The 18950-nt window shown below is 38.9% G+C and overlaps 1 protein-coding gene across 3 annotated transcripts in view; it reads right to left on the bottom strand.

The window, feature by feature from the left end:
- Nucleotides 1-18950, bottom strand: part of LOC124777161 (dynein regulatory complex subunit 6-like) — a 41854-nt gene that overhangs the window by 12531 nt on the left and 10373 nt on the right. The window contains exons 2-4 of one of the 3 annotated variants that reach the window (XM_047252467.1): nt 13152-13286; nt 6444-7253; nt 5964-6124 (exon numbers count right to left, since the gene is read on the bottom strand). In XM_047252467.1, the coding sequence (XP_047108423.1) occupies nt 5964-6124; nt 6444-7247 (965 nt within the window). In that variant the 5' untranslated portion in view covers nt 7248-7253; nt 13152-13286. Of the gene's footprint in view, nt 1-5963; nt 6125-6443; nt 7254-13151; nt 13287-18664; nt 18754-18950 lie in introns of those variants that run through there. The other 2 variants (XM_047252468.1, XM_047252466.1) reach the window with 2 other exon arrangements.

Here is an 18950-nt window from a genome sequence, read left to right on the forward strand (position 1 = left end):
GGAATTAGCTTATCTCGTTTATCAATACTATCCTTCAGGGTGTGCAACCTCTGATTTACAACATCGAAGGTAACATTGCGTACGCTTTGAAATAATCCTAATGTTTCAACAAATTTCTTTTCTACATTATTAAATTTATCTTCAATGTCAAATTCTAATTTTTTAGTCAAATCTTTAAGTTGCTCATCCTGTCTATGGTTAAATTCAATAAATAGTTGATTAACTTGAGTATTCAAATATCTAGTGAGGTCACTCTTTAAATCTAACTTCAGATTTTCTGCCTTATTATTAAGAGTGTCAAATTCAGTCTTTAATAAAACTATATTTGCTGCTTGACTAGTCAAGGTTTCATTTTGATTACTTAAAATTTCACTCTGAGCATCTAACTTACTATTTAATTGGATATTCACTGAATCTGACTTGAGGCTTAAATTCACACTCAGTTCATCTCTCAATGAAGAAACACTTGTCTGCACCGATTGACTGTCACTATTGCCATATTCTCCCCTCCCAATACACGTCCATCCTGCACACACAGAAACTAGTTGCGAGGTAGACACATCTCCATTCTCGCACCCTCATACTTAAAATATCAGGTGTTCGAGACAGTGGAAACCTGAGTGTCTCTAGAATTTACACTGAAATTCTCGAGGCACTACAAGCTTAATTGTGCAGGCTCAATACACTGTGTCAGAACTGCAGTTCACAGCTAGACTGTGTAACAAAGCAGGTGGATTTTTCCACCAGTTATGCTTTTCTTTCCTCCAAATTATGTTTCTTTTTTTTCCAGATATCTTCAGAATTATCACTTGTATGACATGCAGCGTTCCAGAAATCTTGAATATTAATCCAGTGCTTACCCTACTTTATTATGCATTACATTCTTTTCATTAATTGTGATTCATAAGTATAATTAGATAACCTGAAAACTGTGCTAATTGCAAAATATTAGTATTATAAAACTTCGTTATCACAGTTCACAAGTAAACATATACCCAGTTATTAACTTTTGCATATTGTAGAGGAAAAAAGACAGCTTAACAGTTATAGCATTTATATAGCTAATGTTGGAAACATGATAGTAACTTTTGCTCTCATTTAGTTTCAAAACAATTAGCATCTACAGTAAAAAATTGTAACTGAAAAAGAATACTATATTTTGGCAAACTAGACAGCATAATTCAATAGCAATTTTTGTTCTATCTAAATGTCCTCAGTCAAACAAATCTTATTCCACTATTCAGTTATTCAGAAATAGAGATCTTTAACTGTAACTTGTAAAACCCCAGCAAACAATAGTAACTGGATGCATCACTAATTATTGTAATTTTATAAAAGAAAGGCTACTGGAGGTCCTCCTCTGCAGGAGGTTATGATATTAGTAAGATCTGTGTCAAAAAAATTATTGCATAATGTGCACAGACAAGTTAGCACAAATCACAAGTCATAAGAAGATGCCGAGTTTTATCTAAATTTTGTGTCTGAGTGTTTGTACAGTGACTGCTTTTCAGTAACTGACGCAAACTGGCAATCAATCTCAAGAACCATGTACATCTTCAATAATGCTTACTTTGACAATATGATCAGACTGTGAATTGTGTTATTTCCAAATTCACGTCATTTTGGTTTTAATATGACTGTCGACTTCAACCGACAGTGATTTAAAAATGTTAATTAGTGAACGTGTTAATTGAATGTCTGCTACATGTAAACTTCTGTCACTTCAATGTTAAGTTGCACTCAAACAATTGCCATAAGAGGACATCAACTGAGTGAAGTACGTAGCTTACCCATTATCTGTGCATAAATAATAGTAAATTAGACTCGATATCATCATAAACAGTAGGTTATCTATTAACAAAGAGCAATTAAAGGGTTTTGGACTATAAACCTGGTGTGGATATCATCATTTAAAATAGCCAACTTTAGACAACCACTCTTCAGCCAGATTCAATGGAGGTGCAGCTACCAATGGCAGAATTATGCAAGTAAATACGTAATGTTACAATTGGGGTGAGGGGTTGTGTCAGTTGGAATTGGTGAGGGGAGAAAGGGATTGGGGAGTGGGAAGGAAGGGTGGCTGACAGCTGCACAAGGGAGAGGCAGCAGGACAGGAATGGGACAAGGGCCAGTTTCAGTGTATTCATGAAGTGCACAATGATGGTGATGTAGAGGAGAATATTGGAAGGTGGAGACACAACAGAAAAAGGGGAGACTCTGGGAAGAGCATATGGGTGCAGGTTTAGTGAAATTAGGGTCCTGGGGCAAGAAGGCAGTGAGTGTGGGCTAGTGCACATAGAAGCCATAATGGACCCAACTGAATCATACAACACAACACAGATATGATACTTTCCCACTAGGATACAGGCAAACAATGGTTCAATCATATGCAATACATTCATAAATTACTCTTTAGCTGAGAGCCACACTGGGGAAAAAAAAGAAAAAGGGTAATGGCTTTCAGGTCATGATGCAAAAATATTAAAATCAAAAGGATTCATGGCAGTTTCTTATCCAAAGGTAAACAGAAAATGAAAGATTTAAAGATACTGGTTCCATTATTATGCAGACATACAAAGTAAGTTACAACACTAAGATAACTAGAAGACCTCAGAAGAATATTAAAACTATATGGAAAATTATGAGAAAATTATCAAAGAAGAAAGTGTATGCAGAACATTTTACATATCTTATTTGTGAGAATAAAATTGTTAGTTTACCAGAGTAAAGCATTTTTTGTTAGTATTCAGCACATCAAATAAAAATTGTGTATACTGGGACAAACAATCCTATGCAGAACTTCTATGAAGTGGTGTTCCAGAAGATGTATGTTGTTATATATCTACAGGAAACAAGTAAGAGGAAAAATGAATGTATTATTAAATAATAGAAAGTAAACATTTACATGTGTGCCGTAAAATATTGAACAGCTTATGAACATAATTGTACCACATACTCTCAGTTCTCTGTGCAATGTAGCCTTCAGACAAGGTTCGTTTACACACAGGTCAAAATGCACTTAAATAAAATCACTTTATAAATGGAAGAAAAGTAATCTAAACTTTTAAGTCAATATTCTTGTTACTGGTATTTTTCCAAATTTTTAAGAAGGCTCTGTATAAAAGGGTGGTATACTATCTCAGTTGACATACTTTGTTGTAAGATAAACAGTTTCACTAGAGAATCCAATTAATTCTTCTCATGTAAGGCGCTTGCAGGGCTAAATTAACAGGATGGGTAGATATCTGATGGTTGTGTAGACAATCCTATAATGAAATTTGTGGAAAAGCTCACCAATGGTTCCTTTTGTAGCCAACAAACAGGAAGGAAAAATTTGGGTTAAAGTGGTTACATAGTCTGTATAGCAGTGGATTGACATTTATGCAATGACAGAGAGAAAAAAATAAAGAGAAAGTAGAAGGTTGTCTTCCAGTAGCAACAAACAGGAAACAAATTTGAAGCAGACAGAAGGGTTGTGAAATGGAAGGTACCACAGGGCTCTACTCTAGCTCCATTGCCTTTCTTAATACATGCCAAAAATCTGCCATTGCTCAAGCCACACGATCACAAATCCAAAATGTAAAAACTTGGCATTAATGTTATATAGTGAGCAAACAGAGTAGTGCATTACTCATTCTGAGAGCATTTTCTTTAGTTATGCTCTCTTTTTGGCCATGTTTGCTTGAACAATAAATATACAGGCTGCAGAGAAAATATCGCACTTGGAAGTTGGCATGCAATTCCTCATCCAGATTCAAGACAAAAGTTTATCTAATAAAATAAAATCAGGTGCATTTTGAAAACACTTGTATCAAAACAAGGATATGGTGACACTGTCACACTGCACAGCACATCAAAATGCACAGAGGAGTATGTATCGCTCCGCACTACTATAACAGCTGTTCGTAGCTCACTGAGTAGACTGATGGCACATCAAACCCAGAGATATGATGGAGCTATGGTTCGAATCTTCTTTAGGTTCCTTTTTTTTTTATTTTTTCCCAGTTATCATTTATGAACAGGACATCATTTTGAAACATGGCAATAGCATAGAACTTCAATGATATCGTTACATATTAACACAACACCAGTGGCCAGAAGACCACATTTGATGAGTACAGTTTTGTGAGTGGCTTTTTCACCAAGTGGAACATGATGAACATTTTATAAATAACTTTATATGGACTGATGAATCTAGCTTCACTTTTGTATGTATTTTTAACCTTCACAACAGCCATTATTGGTTGGAAAACAACTCACATATCACCTGTGAACATGGCTTTCACGCATGATCTGGCATAAGTCTGTGGGCTAGAATCATAGGAGAAGTGCTTTTGGGCCCTTACCTCTTGCCAGACAAGCTGAATGCACCCTCTATCATATGTTCCTTTGCAATACTTTGCCTGATGCATTAGAAAACACTCCACTTAGTGTTTGGCAACAGCAATGGTATCAGCATGATAGTGCACTGCCACACTCTGGAATGAATGTGCATAATTATTTAAATGAAGCATTTGCAGGGACATGGATTGGTCATGGAGGTCCAATGTTCTGGCCTCCACATTCCTCCATGGATCTTAAGCCACTAAATTTTTATTTATAGGGACACTTAAAGGAACAAGTTTATAGTTCTCCACCCATGGATGTACGTGACCTATAGCTCGGATACATGCTGCTTCAACAATGGTGCTGCACACGGTCCAGCAAAGTATGATCCAGTGAATAACAAAGTGTTTAACACCTTCTCTAAAGAAAACATGGCTTGTACATGTACATACTAATTCTGTGAAGATAAAACTGAATGTAAAATGTACAGAATGGAATAATTGTGTGTAGCATAATGTGCAATCTAGTATAGCCTACTTATTGTGTTTATTGTACCTCACTGGATACAGATGATGTTACTGTATCCACTACTATTTTCTGCTGGCTTTACTTATGTCATGGACAGAACAAAGTCATCGTTTACACCTGTAAGAAGTTCATGTTACGTCTTAATTTTTTAAGTAAATGTAACATTAACAGAAAGAACTACACAAGATACAATGCTGTGAAGATGTACAGTGGATACAATTTGATGTTTTAGCTTAAGGGGTCAAACATTGGCGAGTCTGCATATTCATTCCCCATGGCATTGCTTCGTCTCTCTGAACTAATCATATAGCTCCGACAACACAGATATCATGCTATCTGTTCTTGGCCATGCTGCATGCAGTTACAGCATTGCCTGAGCCACATTTCTTAAACTGCATTTCTATTAAACCTATTGGTGGGACTAGGTTTTGTTAGATACACTTCTGTCTTGAAATGGGATGAAGAATCGCATGCCGACCACCAAGTGTGGCATATTTTCTTCACCCTGAATTTTGAGGATTCTGCCTTGGGCCAAACACAATTTCTTTTTACTTCTTTTCCTCTACATACATTTTGATAATGTTACATAACTGCCAGTGGGACTCTTCACTTAAATTAACAGCACATTATGTTGTTCATGTTTATGTGTTTTCGGCAGTATAGCTGATATTTTAAAACAGATTTTCATCTGCAATTTAGTTGGTGGTAATGGTTTCCCTCTTGTCAGAAGTTTATCCACCGAAATTCCCAATCCACACTGTTTCACTGACCACAGATTAACTGCGACAATACGCAGTGTACACAGTTTCTGACACAAAATTCTCATAAAAAAGATTTTGCTAATTAATGAAATCAAATATTTTAAATCAGTAGGACTGAAGATGTATGGAAAACTTTCATGGAAGTATTATATTCAAAATCTTGTTCAAAATTGAGTGCTGCTGCACAGACACACACACACACACACACACACACACACACACACACACACACACACACACAATCACATACACACAACATTTGAAGCAGACAAAAATATCCATATCTAAATGGTTTTTCCAAGTTGACAATATCCTTTAGTTATAGAAAGATATAAAAGTTATACTAACCCACTAATGTCCAGATGTTGCAGTTCTGGTCGATTACGGAGGAGTGCCGCAAGTGGTGCCCCTCTCAATCCATGTATATCTCTGAAGCAAGCAGATTTTAAATGACGTAGTCCATTTCCAGAAAATGCTTCTGTCAATTCATTTGACACTTTTCCAGGTACCTGGACAAATAAAATGTATATATCAATGATATTAGCCTTATTATACATAATTATATTTAAATGTAGTGTAGAGAGAGTCTTGACATTAAAAGAAAATGGACACTGTAGATAATGTTGCTTTGTTACAAAGGAGTCACAATATTTTCTTTCACGACAGGAGGAAACTTGGAATAAAGTTAGTACTCAACCCAGCAATTTTAATGGAGGGACCAATGAGCCGGCACACCTCAATATTTAGACGAAAACTTGAAACACATTTTTGTGGAAAATTTTGTGTATTTAGACATGCATCGTACACAGTAATCAGCTGCAAACTCACCTCCAGTAATTTAAGCTCTACAATTGCTTCAAACCTTCCAAGCAATGGCAGCGTGCTGGAAAATCCTTTTGCCCTTGCCTTCTCCAGAGTAATGCATAATTTCTTGAGGTTTGTGTGGCATGGTTCCAGTAGGGGCAAGACTGATTCCCCATTGGTGGTCATACCACACAATGACAGTGCATGCAACTGACTACCCTTCTTTTTTAAGAAAGATGTAAGTGACACCGGATTGCACACTACTTCCATAGCATCAACATCTGTGATGTGTGGACAACCCTCACTTAGCATCCCTAAGTTTAAACCAGCTCGATTCTCTGCTTTCACAGCCAGTTGCTGCAAGCGTTCTAGGCTAGCCACAAGTTGTACACAATCAGACCGCTTCAAAACATCAGATGGTACACCAAGAGCAACAATGTGAGGGCAGCGCTCAAATAACTGATGTAACACTTCTGTTGACATCTGCTGTGCAGGATGAAAGACAAGTGTTTGAAGCATGCCATCAAAACCAACGGCTTGCAAGACAGATGGTTTCACTGGGCGCAGGAATTTTACATGTCGCACACCTGGACACTGCTGCAGAGCACATGCTACTTCTGAATCCTCTCTCGTTATACCAATGTCCGTGACCACATATTCTTTCCCTTGCCAAACACTGTAATCTCCACAAAGTGTCTGCCATCGAGTGCATATTCTGCTTGCAAAATGCACCAAGTACTCCGATGGCAGATACGAAAGGATTTTGAGTAGCACAGTATCTGGCAGGTCATCAGCTGTCTTCAAGCTAGATTCTGGTTGCTGGGACATGGTTCTCTGAAAGACAGTGAATAATGTGTTCATTATTTACACATGATTGTTTATATTGCTGTCTACATATTTAACATTTTTTAAAAATAATAATAAAGAGATGAAACTATCGATTAAGTGATTTTTACATACAAATTACAATAATTATACATAAATCATAGTCCAGGTAGAGCCTACGTACGTCTACATCTTCCCTGTATGTAAGTATGATATTGTGTAATATGCTGAACACACAAAAACACTAATATTTTTGTAAGATCCAAGAAGTTTAAATTCTGTGCCTTGTTTTTAATCACTAAGTAAACAAATAGCATTAACTAAATTATGTATAAGGAAGATAAAAGTTTGATACAACAAGCAAAAAATAATACTAAGAAGGGATTTATAATCAAACACAGTTGTGCTAAGTCATTTACTTGCAAGTTCCTTGAAAAACCTATCACCTATGTCAGTATATACCTATAGAATATGTAACACTACATACTCCTGTTTATAGAGCCCAATGACTACCGAGTGACAAGAGAACTGAGCAAATTCAGCTCCTTAGAAGAGACTGTAGGGATTTTTTATTCAGTGAATCGTCTAAGGATTCAATTGTTGCTGTGTTTTCCCCTCCTAATTCCAAAGCTACTCCCTTGAAATAGTAGTGACTGGCAACAATACTTCCATGGCTGGTCTGCTGAATCAAACATGTTGCGACAGTATTTGTGTGAACCTTTGAACACTCCATAGTACAGTACAAAATGTAACTGTCAACCTAATGAAAATGGGCTATTACATGTAAAACACGGCTGCTTGAATTTTGAGTATGACAGTTTATTTAGAACACCACTGACATACATAGATGAAGAGGGCAATAAAAGGGACTGAAGTTAGGAGAGTAATAAATATGTCAGAAATACAGGTGAGTCACTAAGGGTGAAAAAGTTTGAATTGGTTATTGACTGATGAGACAAAGAGGGAATTATATTAGGAAATGAAACACTTTAAGTAATAGATGAGTTTTGCTATTTTGGAAGCAAAATAGCTGATGATGGTCCAAGTAGACAGGATATAAAATGTAGGCTGGCTATGGCAAGGAAAGCGTTTCTGAAGAAGAGAACTTTGTTAACATCGAGTATTGATTTAAGTGTCAGGAAGTCCTTTTTGAAAATATTTGCATGGAGTGTAGCAATGTATGAAAGTGAAACATGGACAATAAATAGTTTAAATGATTAATGGAAAACCTCATATAAGATGTGAAACAAATACTAACAAAGAGATAGAGGGGCTGGCCAGTACTTACCTCAGCTCAGTACAGCCGATAGATACACATAAAACGGAACTGAAAATTTACATTCCTAGCTTTCGGAACTTTGTTCCTTCATCAGGGAGGAGAGAGGGGAAAAAAGGGAAGAAGGGAAAGTGGATTCAGTTACTCACAACCCAGGTTATGAAGCAACAGGGAAAGGTAAACAGGGAGGGTAGCAAGGATGGAGGCATGGTTGTCAGAGGAAAGCCAAAGATATTCTACTGTAAGTACTGTGCCAGCTTCAAACCAAAGAGGATGCATACAGAAGTAAAGAGGTGTATAGTATAAAGATAAACACAACTATGGAGGATGAAAAGATGCGTGAATGGCTAAAGAGGAAAGGGAAAGAGGAGAAGACTGAAGAGTGAATGGGAGTGAGGTTGTTTAACGTAGGTTCAGTCCAGGGGGATGGCGGGATGAAGGGATGTGTTGGAGTGCAAGTTCCCATCTCCGCAGTTCAGAGGGACTGGTGTTGGGTGGGAGAAGCCAAATGGCACATACGGTGTAGCAGGTTCCTAGGTCCCTAGAATTATGCTGGAGGGCATGCTCCGCTACTGGGTATTGGGCATCTCCTAGGCGGACAGTTCGTCTGTGTCCGTTCATGCGCTCGGCCAGTTTGGTTGTTGTCATGCCGATGTAAAAGGCAACCACCTACTTCAGCCCCGCTACTGGTAAAACATACACAATTCAAGGCAGGGCTACGTGTGAAACTACACACGTCATTTATCAACTGACATGCCTGCACTGCACAGCCTTTTACATCAGCATGACAACAACCAAACTGGCTGAGCGCATGAACGGACACAGACGAACTGTCCGCCTAGGAGATGCCCAATACCCAGTAGCGGAGCATGCCCTCCAGCATAATTCTAGGGACCTAGGAACCTGCTACACCGTATGTGCCATTTGGCTTCTCCCACCCAACACCAGTCCCTCTGAACTGCGGAGATGGGAACTTGCACTCCAACACATCCTTTCATCCCGCCATCCCCCTGGACTGAACCTACGTTAAACAACCTCACTCCCATTCACTCTTCAGTCTTCTCCTCTTTCCCTTTCCTCTTTAGCCATTCACGCATCTTTTCATCCTACATAGTTGTGTTTATCTTTATACTATACACCTCTTTACTTCTGTATGCATCCTCTTTGGTTTGAAGCTGGCACAGTACTTACAGTAGAATATCTTTGGCTTCCCTCTGACAACCATGCCTCCATCCTTGCTACCCTCCCTGTTTACCTTTCCCTGTTGCTTCATAACCTGGGTTGTGAGTAACTGAATCCACTTTCCCTTCTTCCCTTTTTTCCCCTCTCTCCTCCCTGATGAAGGAACAAAGTTCCGAAAGCTAGGAATGTAAATTTTCAGTTCTGTTTTATGTGTATCTATCGGCTGTACTGAGCTGAGGTAAGTACTGGCCAGCCCCTCTCTCTCTTTGTTAGTATTTGTTTCACAATAAATAGTTTAGACAAGATGAGAATAGAGGCCTTCAAAATGTGGTGCTACAGAAGAATGCTAAATATTAGATGAGTAGATCACATAACTAATGATGATGTACTGAAAAAAATTGGGGAGAAGATGAATTTGGGGGACAACTTGACAAGAAGAAGGGATTGGTTGGTAGGGCATGTTCTGAGGGATCATGGGATCACCAATTTAGTACTGGAGGGAAGCATGGAGGAAAACCAAGAGATGAATACACTAAGCAGATTCAGAAGGATGTAGGTTGCAGCAGTTACTCGGAGATGAAGAGGCTTGCACAGGATAGAGTAGCATGGAGAGCTGCATCAAACCAGTCTCTGAACTGAATACAACAACAACAACAAACATTTCAGTGATTATTGAATTTCATTTTCAAATGAGCTAAAGTTGTCTAAATTGCTCCGAAATGGGAAGGTACATTACCAAGACAATAGAAGGCAAGAACAGTTTTTTCATGTCATTCCTTACGAAGAAAAAATTTTCTAACACAGAGAAAGAAAACTGTGGTTCACTGAGCATTAAACACATTCCGTACAACCCATTATCAAAGACCTGCTCCATTCTTGAAGTATTAGTGCACAATGGGTTCAATATCTGCAGCTGTTGCAACTAAATACACAAGTAGTGACTATGTGATGAGGAAGGGCACAGATTTCTGTTCCATAACAATGATTGGGGGGGGGGGGGGGGGGGGGGGAAGCACTCTGTACTTAGGAGTGTACAAGAAACAGTGGAAATACATTAAATCTACACACAGAAAAAAATTAAAGCCACTTACACATGGTTGGCTCCCTACGCCTAGCAATAGATACGAGGTGCTATCGACTGCTGATAATAACTCTGAGCCAGCACGAGATGCCTCTCCTGTTGGGGCAGCAGTCGATTTTCCTGCCTAGTCCGGACATGTGCTGAGGGTGGATATGCTTGTCATTGGTAGCTCCAATGCTAAATGAGTGATGGAGCCTCTCAGGGAAATAGCAGGCAAGGCAGGAACGAATGCCAGCATGCACTCGGTATGTTTGCCAGAGAGGGAGAGGAGGAGGGGGTCTCGTCCGTGATGTGGAAGAGACCCTGCTGGCAGCTGTCGAGCGCACTGGGTGCATGTAGTGGCACATGTCGGCACGAATGATACCTGCCACCTGGTTTCTAAGGGCAACCTCTACTTCTTTCAGCAGACGGCTGATCTGGTAAAAGCAACTTACATTTCATATGGGGTGCAGGCTAAGCTGTCTATTTGTAGCATCATTCCCAGGATTTATTGCGGTCCTCTGGTTTGGAGCAGGGTGGAAGGCCTAAACCAGTGGCTCAGGCAACTCTGCTATAGTATCTGAAGTCAATTTCTTGACTGCAGGTTCCCCTTAATAGCCAAGCATGCACTACACACAGGAAGCGGCTACTAGGGTAGCAGCCAGAGTATGTGTGGCATGCACATGGGGCTTTTTTAGGTTATAAAAACCCTCCCTTGGAATCAAAGACGATTTGCCTCATAAATTAGACAGAATGTCCACAGAGAACATTCATCGTCTCAGATCAGTGATAGGAAAGATTAATATGATTTTAGCAAACTGCAGGTGCATCCAAGTAAAGGTCCCAGAATTACTATCGCTTACTGAAGGTAATAATGCACATACAGTATTAGAAACAGAAAGCTGGTTGAAACCGGATGTTAATGACTATGGAATCCTAAGTTCAGATTGAAATATTTATCATAAGGATAGGTTAGTTTCCAATGGTTGTGGCGTGTTTATTGCAGTAAAGAATTCAATAAAATCTAGTGAGGCTATCATGGATTCCAATTGTGAATTAATCTGGGTGAAGTTAAGTATCAAAGATTGATCAAAAATGGTAATCAAATGCTTTTATATACCGCCTGGGTCAGGAGCTGTAGTGGTAGAGCACTTCAGAAAGAACGTGCAGAATATCATTAGTAATTTTCCTGATCATACCACTGTAACAGGGGGTGACTTCAACCTGACAGATATAGATGGGGAGTGTCATGCTATCAAAATAGGTGCCAGAGACAGGGATTTGTGTGACATTGTTCTGGATATCTTGTCCAAAAATTACATTGAGCAGATAGTTAGAGAACCAAATCATGTGGGTAACATCTTAGACCTCCTGGCAAAAATCCGACCTGAACTTATCATATCAGTTAATGTAAAGGAAGGTATTAGTGATCATAAGGCTGTGATGGTTTCTATGAGACCAGGTCTGATTAAGAATGTTAAGAAAGGTAGGAAGATATTTTTGCTTAGCAAGAGTGACAGGACACAAATTTCAGAGTATCTGACCAGTCAGCATCAAATATTTGGTAACGAGGCTGAAGATGTGGAAGAAATTCAAAGAAATCGTGCAATATGTCCTAAGCAAGTATGTTCCAAGTAAGGTCTCAAGGGATTTGAAAGACCCACCATGATATAATGGCTGTGCTAGAAAACTGCTATGTAAACAAAGAGAACTTCACAACAGATCAAAGAGAAGTAAAAACCTAACCAACAAACAAAAGTTGTACAAAATGAAAATAAGCATAAGGAGAGCAATGAGAGCAGCATTCAATGACTTTGAAAGTAAAGCTTTGTCAACTGATCTGATTAAAAACCCTAACAGGTTTCGGTCGTATGTAAAATCAGTAAGTGGGTCCAAATCATCGATTCATTCACTCAGTGACCACTCTGGCACCAAAACGGAAGATGATAGAGAGAAGGCCAAAATACTGAATTCAGTCTTCCAAAATTGTTTTACTGTGGAAGATCCCATTCAATCATTGTATGAACATCAAAATGCCAAATATTGAGATAACCGATTGTGGAATAGAAAAACCACTACAATCGCTTAGAAGTGGAAAAGTATCAGGACCAGATAAGGTACCTACAAGATTCTACAAACATCATGCGAAAGATCTTGCACCCCTTCTAGCAGTAATTTATTGTAGATTGAGGAGTACCTAGTAACAGGAAGAAAGTGCAGGTCATTCCCATTTCTAAGAAGGGCCATAGGACAGATGCACACAATTATAGACATATATCATTGACATCAATCTCTTGTAGAATTATAGATCATGTTTTATGCTCAAGAATTATGATGTTCTTAGAGAAGGAAAATCTCCTTTATAAAAATCAACATGGATTCTGCAAACCTAGATCCTGCGAAACTCAGCTCACTCTGTTCCTTCATGAGGTCCACAGTGCTGTAGACAATGGTTGGTTCTCAGGTCGACGCTGTGTTCCTTGACTACAGGAAGGTATTTGACACTGTCCTGCAGTGCCGTTTACTGAAAAAAATACGAGCTTATTGGGTATTTGAGTAGACTGGATTCAAGATTTCCTTTCAGACAGAACTCAATATTTTGCTCTTAAGAGGAAAAAAAAAAAAAAAAAAATCGACAGATGTAAAGGTGATTTCCGGTGTACCCCAAGGAAGTGTGATAGAATGTTACTGTTTACAATATATATAAATGATCTAGTAGAAAGCATCGGATGCTCTCTAATACTGTTCGCAGATGATGCGGTTGTCTATAACAAAGTAGCAACACCAGAAGATAGTTACGATCTGCAGAATGACCGCCAGAGAATTGATGAATGGTGCAGGATCTCGCAGCTGACACTGAACGTAAATAAACGTTACATATTGTGCAGACATAGGAAAAGAAATCCACTTCTGTATAGCCACACTATTGATGAAACACTGCTGGAAACTATCTGCCATAAAATATCTAGGAGTAACTATCCGTATCAACCTTAAGTGGACTGACCATTTAAAACAAATAGTGCTTCTTTGACCTGCACATTCACTGACATGTCAACCACTGAACATGTCTGGTTCATTCTGGTCCTCCTGCAACCAGTGCTGATGTTTTGTGGACATCCCTGCAAACTGCACAGCACTGTATTCCCCAGCATGATATCCAGTCTCTCTTTGATTTTAAGCCACAACTTCTGCAAGCTCTGATTGCAGCATGTGGCAGCTTTACACCAAACTAAGAATTCTCTCATGGTCACAGTACATGTACAGTTTTGTAATTCTAAAAAAATTCTATATTGCAATGTTCCTAACCTGTGAAATAAATTTAATTGTAATCACATGCTGCCTTGGTTGCAGTTGTCACAAACAGTATTGTCACTACTGCCAGTACACAGATATCAAATTGCACAACACTATCCTACTTTTTGGAGACAACAGGTCAGTCCTTGGCAGGTGCGGTTGGAGATGGGGTGCAGTTCGGTGGAAGGTTAAAAAGGAAGAGCAAATCACTCAGACCCCAGGATGAGGGAGACCCACCTGTTGTGATGCTAAGGAGAGAGAAATATGAGTAAATTTGTGTCACCCATCAGTTTTGTGGTGGTAATTTGGCAGAACATATGAGTGGACATAAGACAACTGTTTAACTTGGCAATGTCCAGTACTCAATCGCTGAGCTGCTCCACATGACAAAACAGACCCAAGAGTCTGCTGTACTACATGAGCAACTGGAAGCCTCCCACCTAAGACCAGTTTCACTGAACCTAGAAGACGGGAACTTGATATCTAACATTTCCTCTCAACTCACCGTAATACTGCACTTAAGCCTTTGTTTGCCTAAATACTCTTCTCCCATTTCTATATGGTACTTGTTAGAATTTTATTAGTTACTATGATTTGGGTTACCTCTCAGTTTGTATCAGCACAGAGAAAAAGTAGCTACAATTATTGAGAGTATGTAAAATAATCTTCAATTTTAAGAGAATGTTACGTTATTTCCTGTAGAATTGAGGATTTAAAACCCGACAAAAACATTGGAATTTTAGTAATATTCACATCTATAAAAATACTAATTACTGCTCATGGATTAATGATAAAAATGTGATATATGAATGTAATGTTTCTAGAAGCTAATTACTGGGTATCCAATCTTGCTGAAAATTCCAGCTCAAAATCCAAAAATATATCTTCTGTCAACTATAGCAGGGAAGCACTAGAAATCATACAATGTTTCTAGTCTGACTACGACACAAATAATCACTAGTATAAGTTCCTGCCATACCCTTCACCTTAATAATATCTCCATCGTGGAGATAAATAATGTAAATGAACTACATTTTAAGTTAATACACTATGGTGGATAACTTGTCTTAATTACTATGAATGGATGGTGTATGGATCTTACCTAGCATTCAGTAAAGACCTGGAGATGGTAGACAAAGCAAGCCATTATGCCTCCACGACCCCTTCTATGCCATCATTATAGCCATGCAAATTCATTTCACAGTCAGGCCTCCTATCTCCCAAACCTGTGTTATCTTTTACGGCTGTCTTACTTCTATCTTTCTGTTGCCTATTCATTTCATTCCCATTGTTTTTTATGCTGCCACTTCCCATTTTTGTGTCTACTCCCATATTCTGCAAATCAGTGTCAGGTGCATGTCAGAAGGTATTTCACATTGTACCATATATTTGCATTTTCTTCCTGTTCTACTTGCATAAGGAGTGTGGGAAGCTTTTTGATGAGCAAGGACCTGTAATATATTCCTAGATTCCTCACTTAATAGGGGGTTTTGAAACTTTGTAAGTAGATTTTCAGGGGCTGGTTGAGTCTATCTTCAGTTAACTGCCAGCTGAGGTTTTTCAGTGTTTCCTTAATGCTCTCACATGTACCAAATGAACCTCTGACTGAAAATAATTTATTGTCTGGAACAGTCACACTAGCTTCAAATGGAAAAGAACTTGTTTTGGCTGGCATCAACCAGCCCCATATAATAAAACACATGCTGTAGTTCAGTCCCACCACTATCATTCTCAGATGATAAAACACATTCAGTGGTTCAACTCCACCACTGTGGAAACTACATTTCTCAGATAAGAAAACACATGTCGTGGTTTCCATCCACCTCATAGTCAATGTGAGTTATGATCTGAGGATAGCTTACACGGGCTAAAACTGTTATTTTGTTTGAAATAAGTGTGACTGTGGCGGACAACAAACTATTTTCAGATCAATCAATCATTGTGCATCTCCACCTCAACTGAATTATCTTTCTTCCTAAAACCAGTGACTATTCTAGGTGCACTTTTCTGTAAATGTTCTACGTCTTCTGGTAGCCCTATTTGGTGTGGGTTCCGTACAGCTGAGAAATATTCTAGAATGGGTTGCTAGAGTGTTTTGGAAGCAATCTCATTTGTAGTCTAATTGCATTTTACCAGTGACCCACTAGTAAAATGAAGTCTATGCCTGCTTCACCTTTTTTGTATGTTTCCCAATGTTGCACACTCTTCTTTTCACCCTGAAACAACTATGTGGATGGGTAGGAAAAGCAAACCCTTAAGGTTTGGATACATAATTAGTAGTATCGTGCTTGACATAGTCACATCATTTAAATATCTGGGCATAATGTTGGAAAGCAATTTTAAATGGAATGAAGATGTGAGGATTGTGGTAGGAAAGGCAAATAGTTGACTTTGGTTTATTGGGAGAATTTAGGAAAGTGTGATTCAGCTGTAAAGGAGACCACATATAGGATGCTAGTGTAACCTATTCTTGATTACTGCTAAAGTGTTTGGGATCCACACATGAACAGTACAGTCTCATTTGGGCTGTGGTCAGCATTACGGAAGGTACCTATTCCATGAAGTGATCTGTCACCTTGACATTAACGGAAGTGTCAATTACCATGAATATCTACTTACAATTGCCTTTTTGTAGATTCTTGATGCAGTGGTCCTGCTATGCAGTACCACCAACTCTTCTATCGGACTTCGTTTCAACTGCAGCAGGTTGAGGGCTGTAAGGGTGATCGTATTCTCTATCCTTGAGCTATGAAATCATGTAACCATGTTTTCAATAGTTCTTCTGTATTTTAACATTTCTTCTAAACTTTTATAACACCAGTTAACCAGAATTCTCTTTACAATCTGAAAGTGACTCATGACGACTCTGCAAGTGACAGGTCTTGGGAGATACGTTAAGTGAACAACGAACTCTATAACAAGCTTCTTTTGACCTGGCATGAGACTATTGTCGACTGGAGCTATTATTATCTGAAGCCCACAGCATCCCCAAGCTGTGACAGCAAAGTGTAAAGGACTTCTTCAGTGCACGTAAAGACACTCACTCGTGGTTGGGTCTTCTTGATGGACTGTGTTCACGTTTCTTCTATCATATCTGCACATAAATTTGAAAAGAAAATTGTGCACACTAGGCATCCCTTTCCATACAAGTAACTAAAATCAAATTTCTCCATGAACATCTTTCATCACTATAGTAGAAGGAAGTCAGACATGTTGCCATTTCTCAAATAACAACTTGTACCACTGTAACACCAGGTTGAATCAAAGGAAGACATTGAAGCAATTCTTAAATGGGCTGTTAGATTTGTCACCAGTGGGTTCAAACAACACAAGAGTATTGTGGAGATGATTCAGGAACTCAAATGGTAATCCCTAGAGGGAAGACAACATTCTTCTTGATGACCACTATTGGGAAAATTTAGAGAATGGCATTTGAAGCTGACTAGATCCAGTCTACTGCTGCCAACATACATTTCATTTCATGTAAGGACCACGAAGACTTGATGTGAGCAACTAGGTCTCATATGGGGGCTCATAGAGTCATTTTTCCCTTGCTCTATTTGCGAGTGGAACAGGAAAGAAAATGACTAGTAGTGGTACAGGGTACACTCTGTCACGCACCATATGGTGGCTTGCAGAGAATGTATGTAAATGTAGATGTGGAACTATCATGCATTATGGTGTATGTGCTATTTATAGATTATTTTTCTTCACTGGCATGTAACAGGGAATGGAGGTATCATAGTACTCTTCCACTCTGGTTTTCTTTACTTAAATGTTTTTGTGCTCCACTCAAAATCATACATTTGATGCATTTAATTATTATGAAATGTTTTTGTTGTAATTATGACAATAATAATAGTTACTATAACTGTTGATGTTATACCTCCACACCCCTTCTCTCCATTTGTAATACCCAAATCTCACACCTACCATAACATTTATTTCCTACCTTTCTCTACTACTATCTTTGTGTGCATCCTGTATACCCTCCCACACTTTGGCTAGAACTCTTGTTCCTCCTACCTGTACTGACCTCTTCTCTTAGCCATGACTCAATCTCAAACAGTTTTCCTGAAATCCTTCACAGCCTATAGTATTTGGCTTAGTGACTTTACTAAACAAATGCTGAGCTCCAGCTGTAGCTTTCACAAGGCTTCCAAATTTTCCAGTTACAACAATTTCTAGTCCACGACAAACTGGATCAGACTCTGGTATTACTGGAAAATTGTGAAAGGTCTACAAAAATACACTGCCCTGGCATATACACTTCTGAACCCCATTCTGTCTCTTTACAGTATTATCCTACACTGTAACGTCCATACCAAATCTGATACTGAGACAGTTTTCTTTCCATTTGTAAAGCGACATTGTAAAACACATTTGAGCGAACTACCTATTAATCCGCTTACGCCGGCCGCTGTGGTCTAGCGGTTCTAGGCGCGCAGTCCGGAACCGCGCGACTGCTACGGTCGCAGGTTCGAATCCTGCCTCGGGCATGGATGTGTGTGATGTCCTTAGGTTAGTTAGGTTTAAGTAGTTCTAAGTTCTAGGGGACTGATGACCACAGTAGTTAAGTCCCATAGTGCTCAGAGCCAATCCGCTTACCTCTACTATTGCCAGATCTTCTAACCAGCCCTTCCACCACTTCCTGTTTCTTCCACTGTAGCTTTCAGCCACTGGATTGCTGGTTTATTCCACCTACCACAGTCACAGATTTTTTCCTTCACTGCTGGAGCACATAACATAAAATCAACCTTACTAGGGATGCCATCATGCTCTCAATAAATTTGCAAGAATGAGTTAAACTTCACTCTATTTGATAGATTTAACTTTTAATGGGAAGCCATACTGCCTTTTACCTACTCCTCCTACTAAAAATGACTGCTTTCAG

The sequence above is a fragment of the Schistocerca piceifrons genome, chromosome 2, assembly GCF_021461385.2.
Source record: "Schistocerca piceifrons isolate TAMUIC-IGC-003096 chromosome 2, iqSchPice1.1, whole genome shotgun sequence".
In the NCBI taxonomy this organism is placed as follows: domain Eukaryota; kingdom Metazoa; phylum Arthropoda; class Insecta; order Orthoptera; family Acrididae; genus Schistocerca; species Schistocerca piceifrons.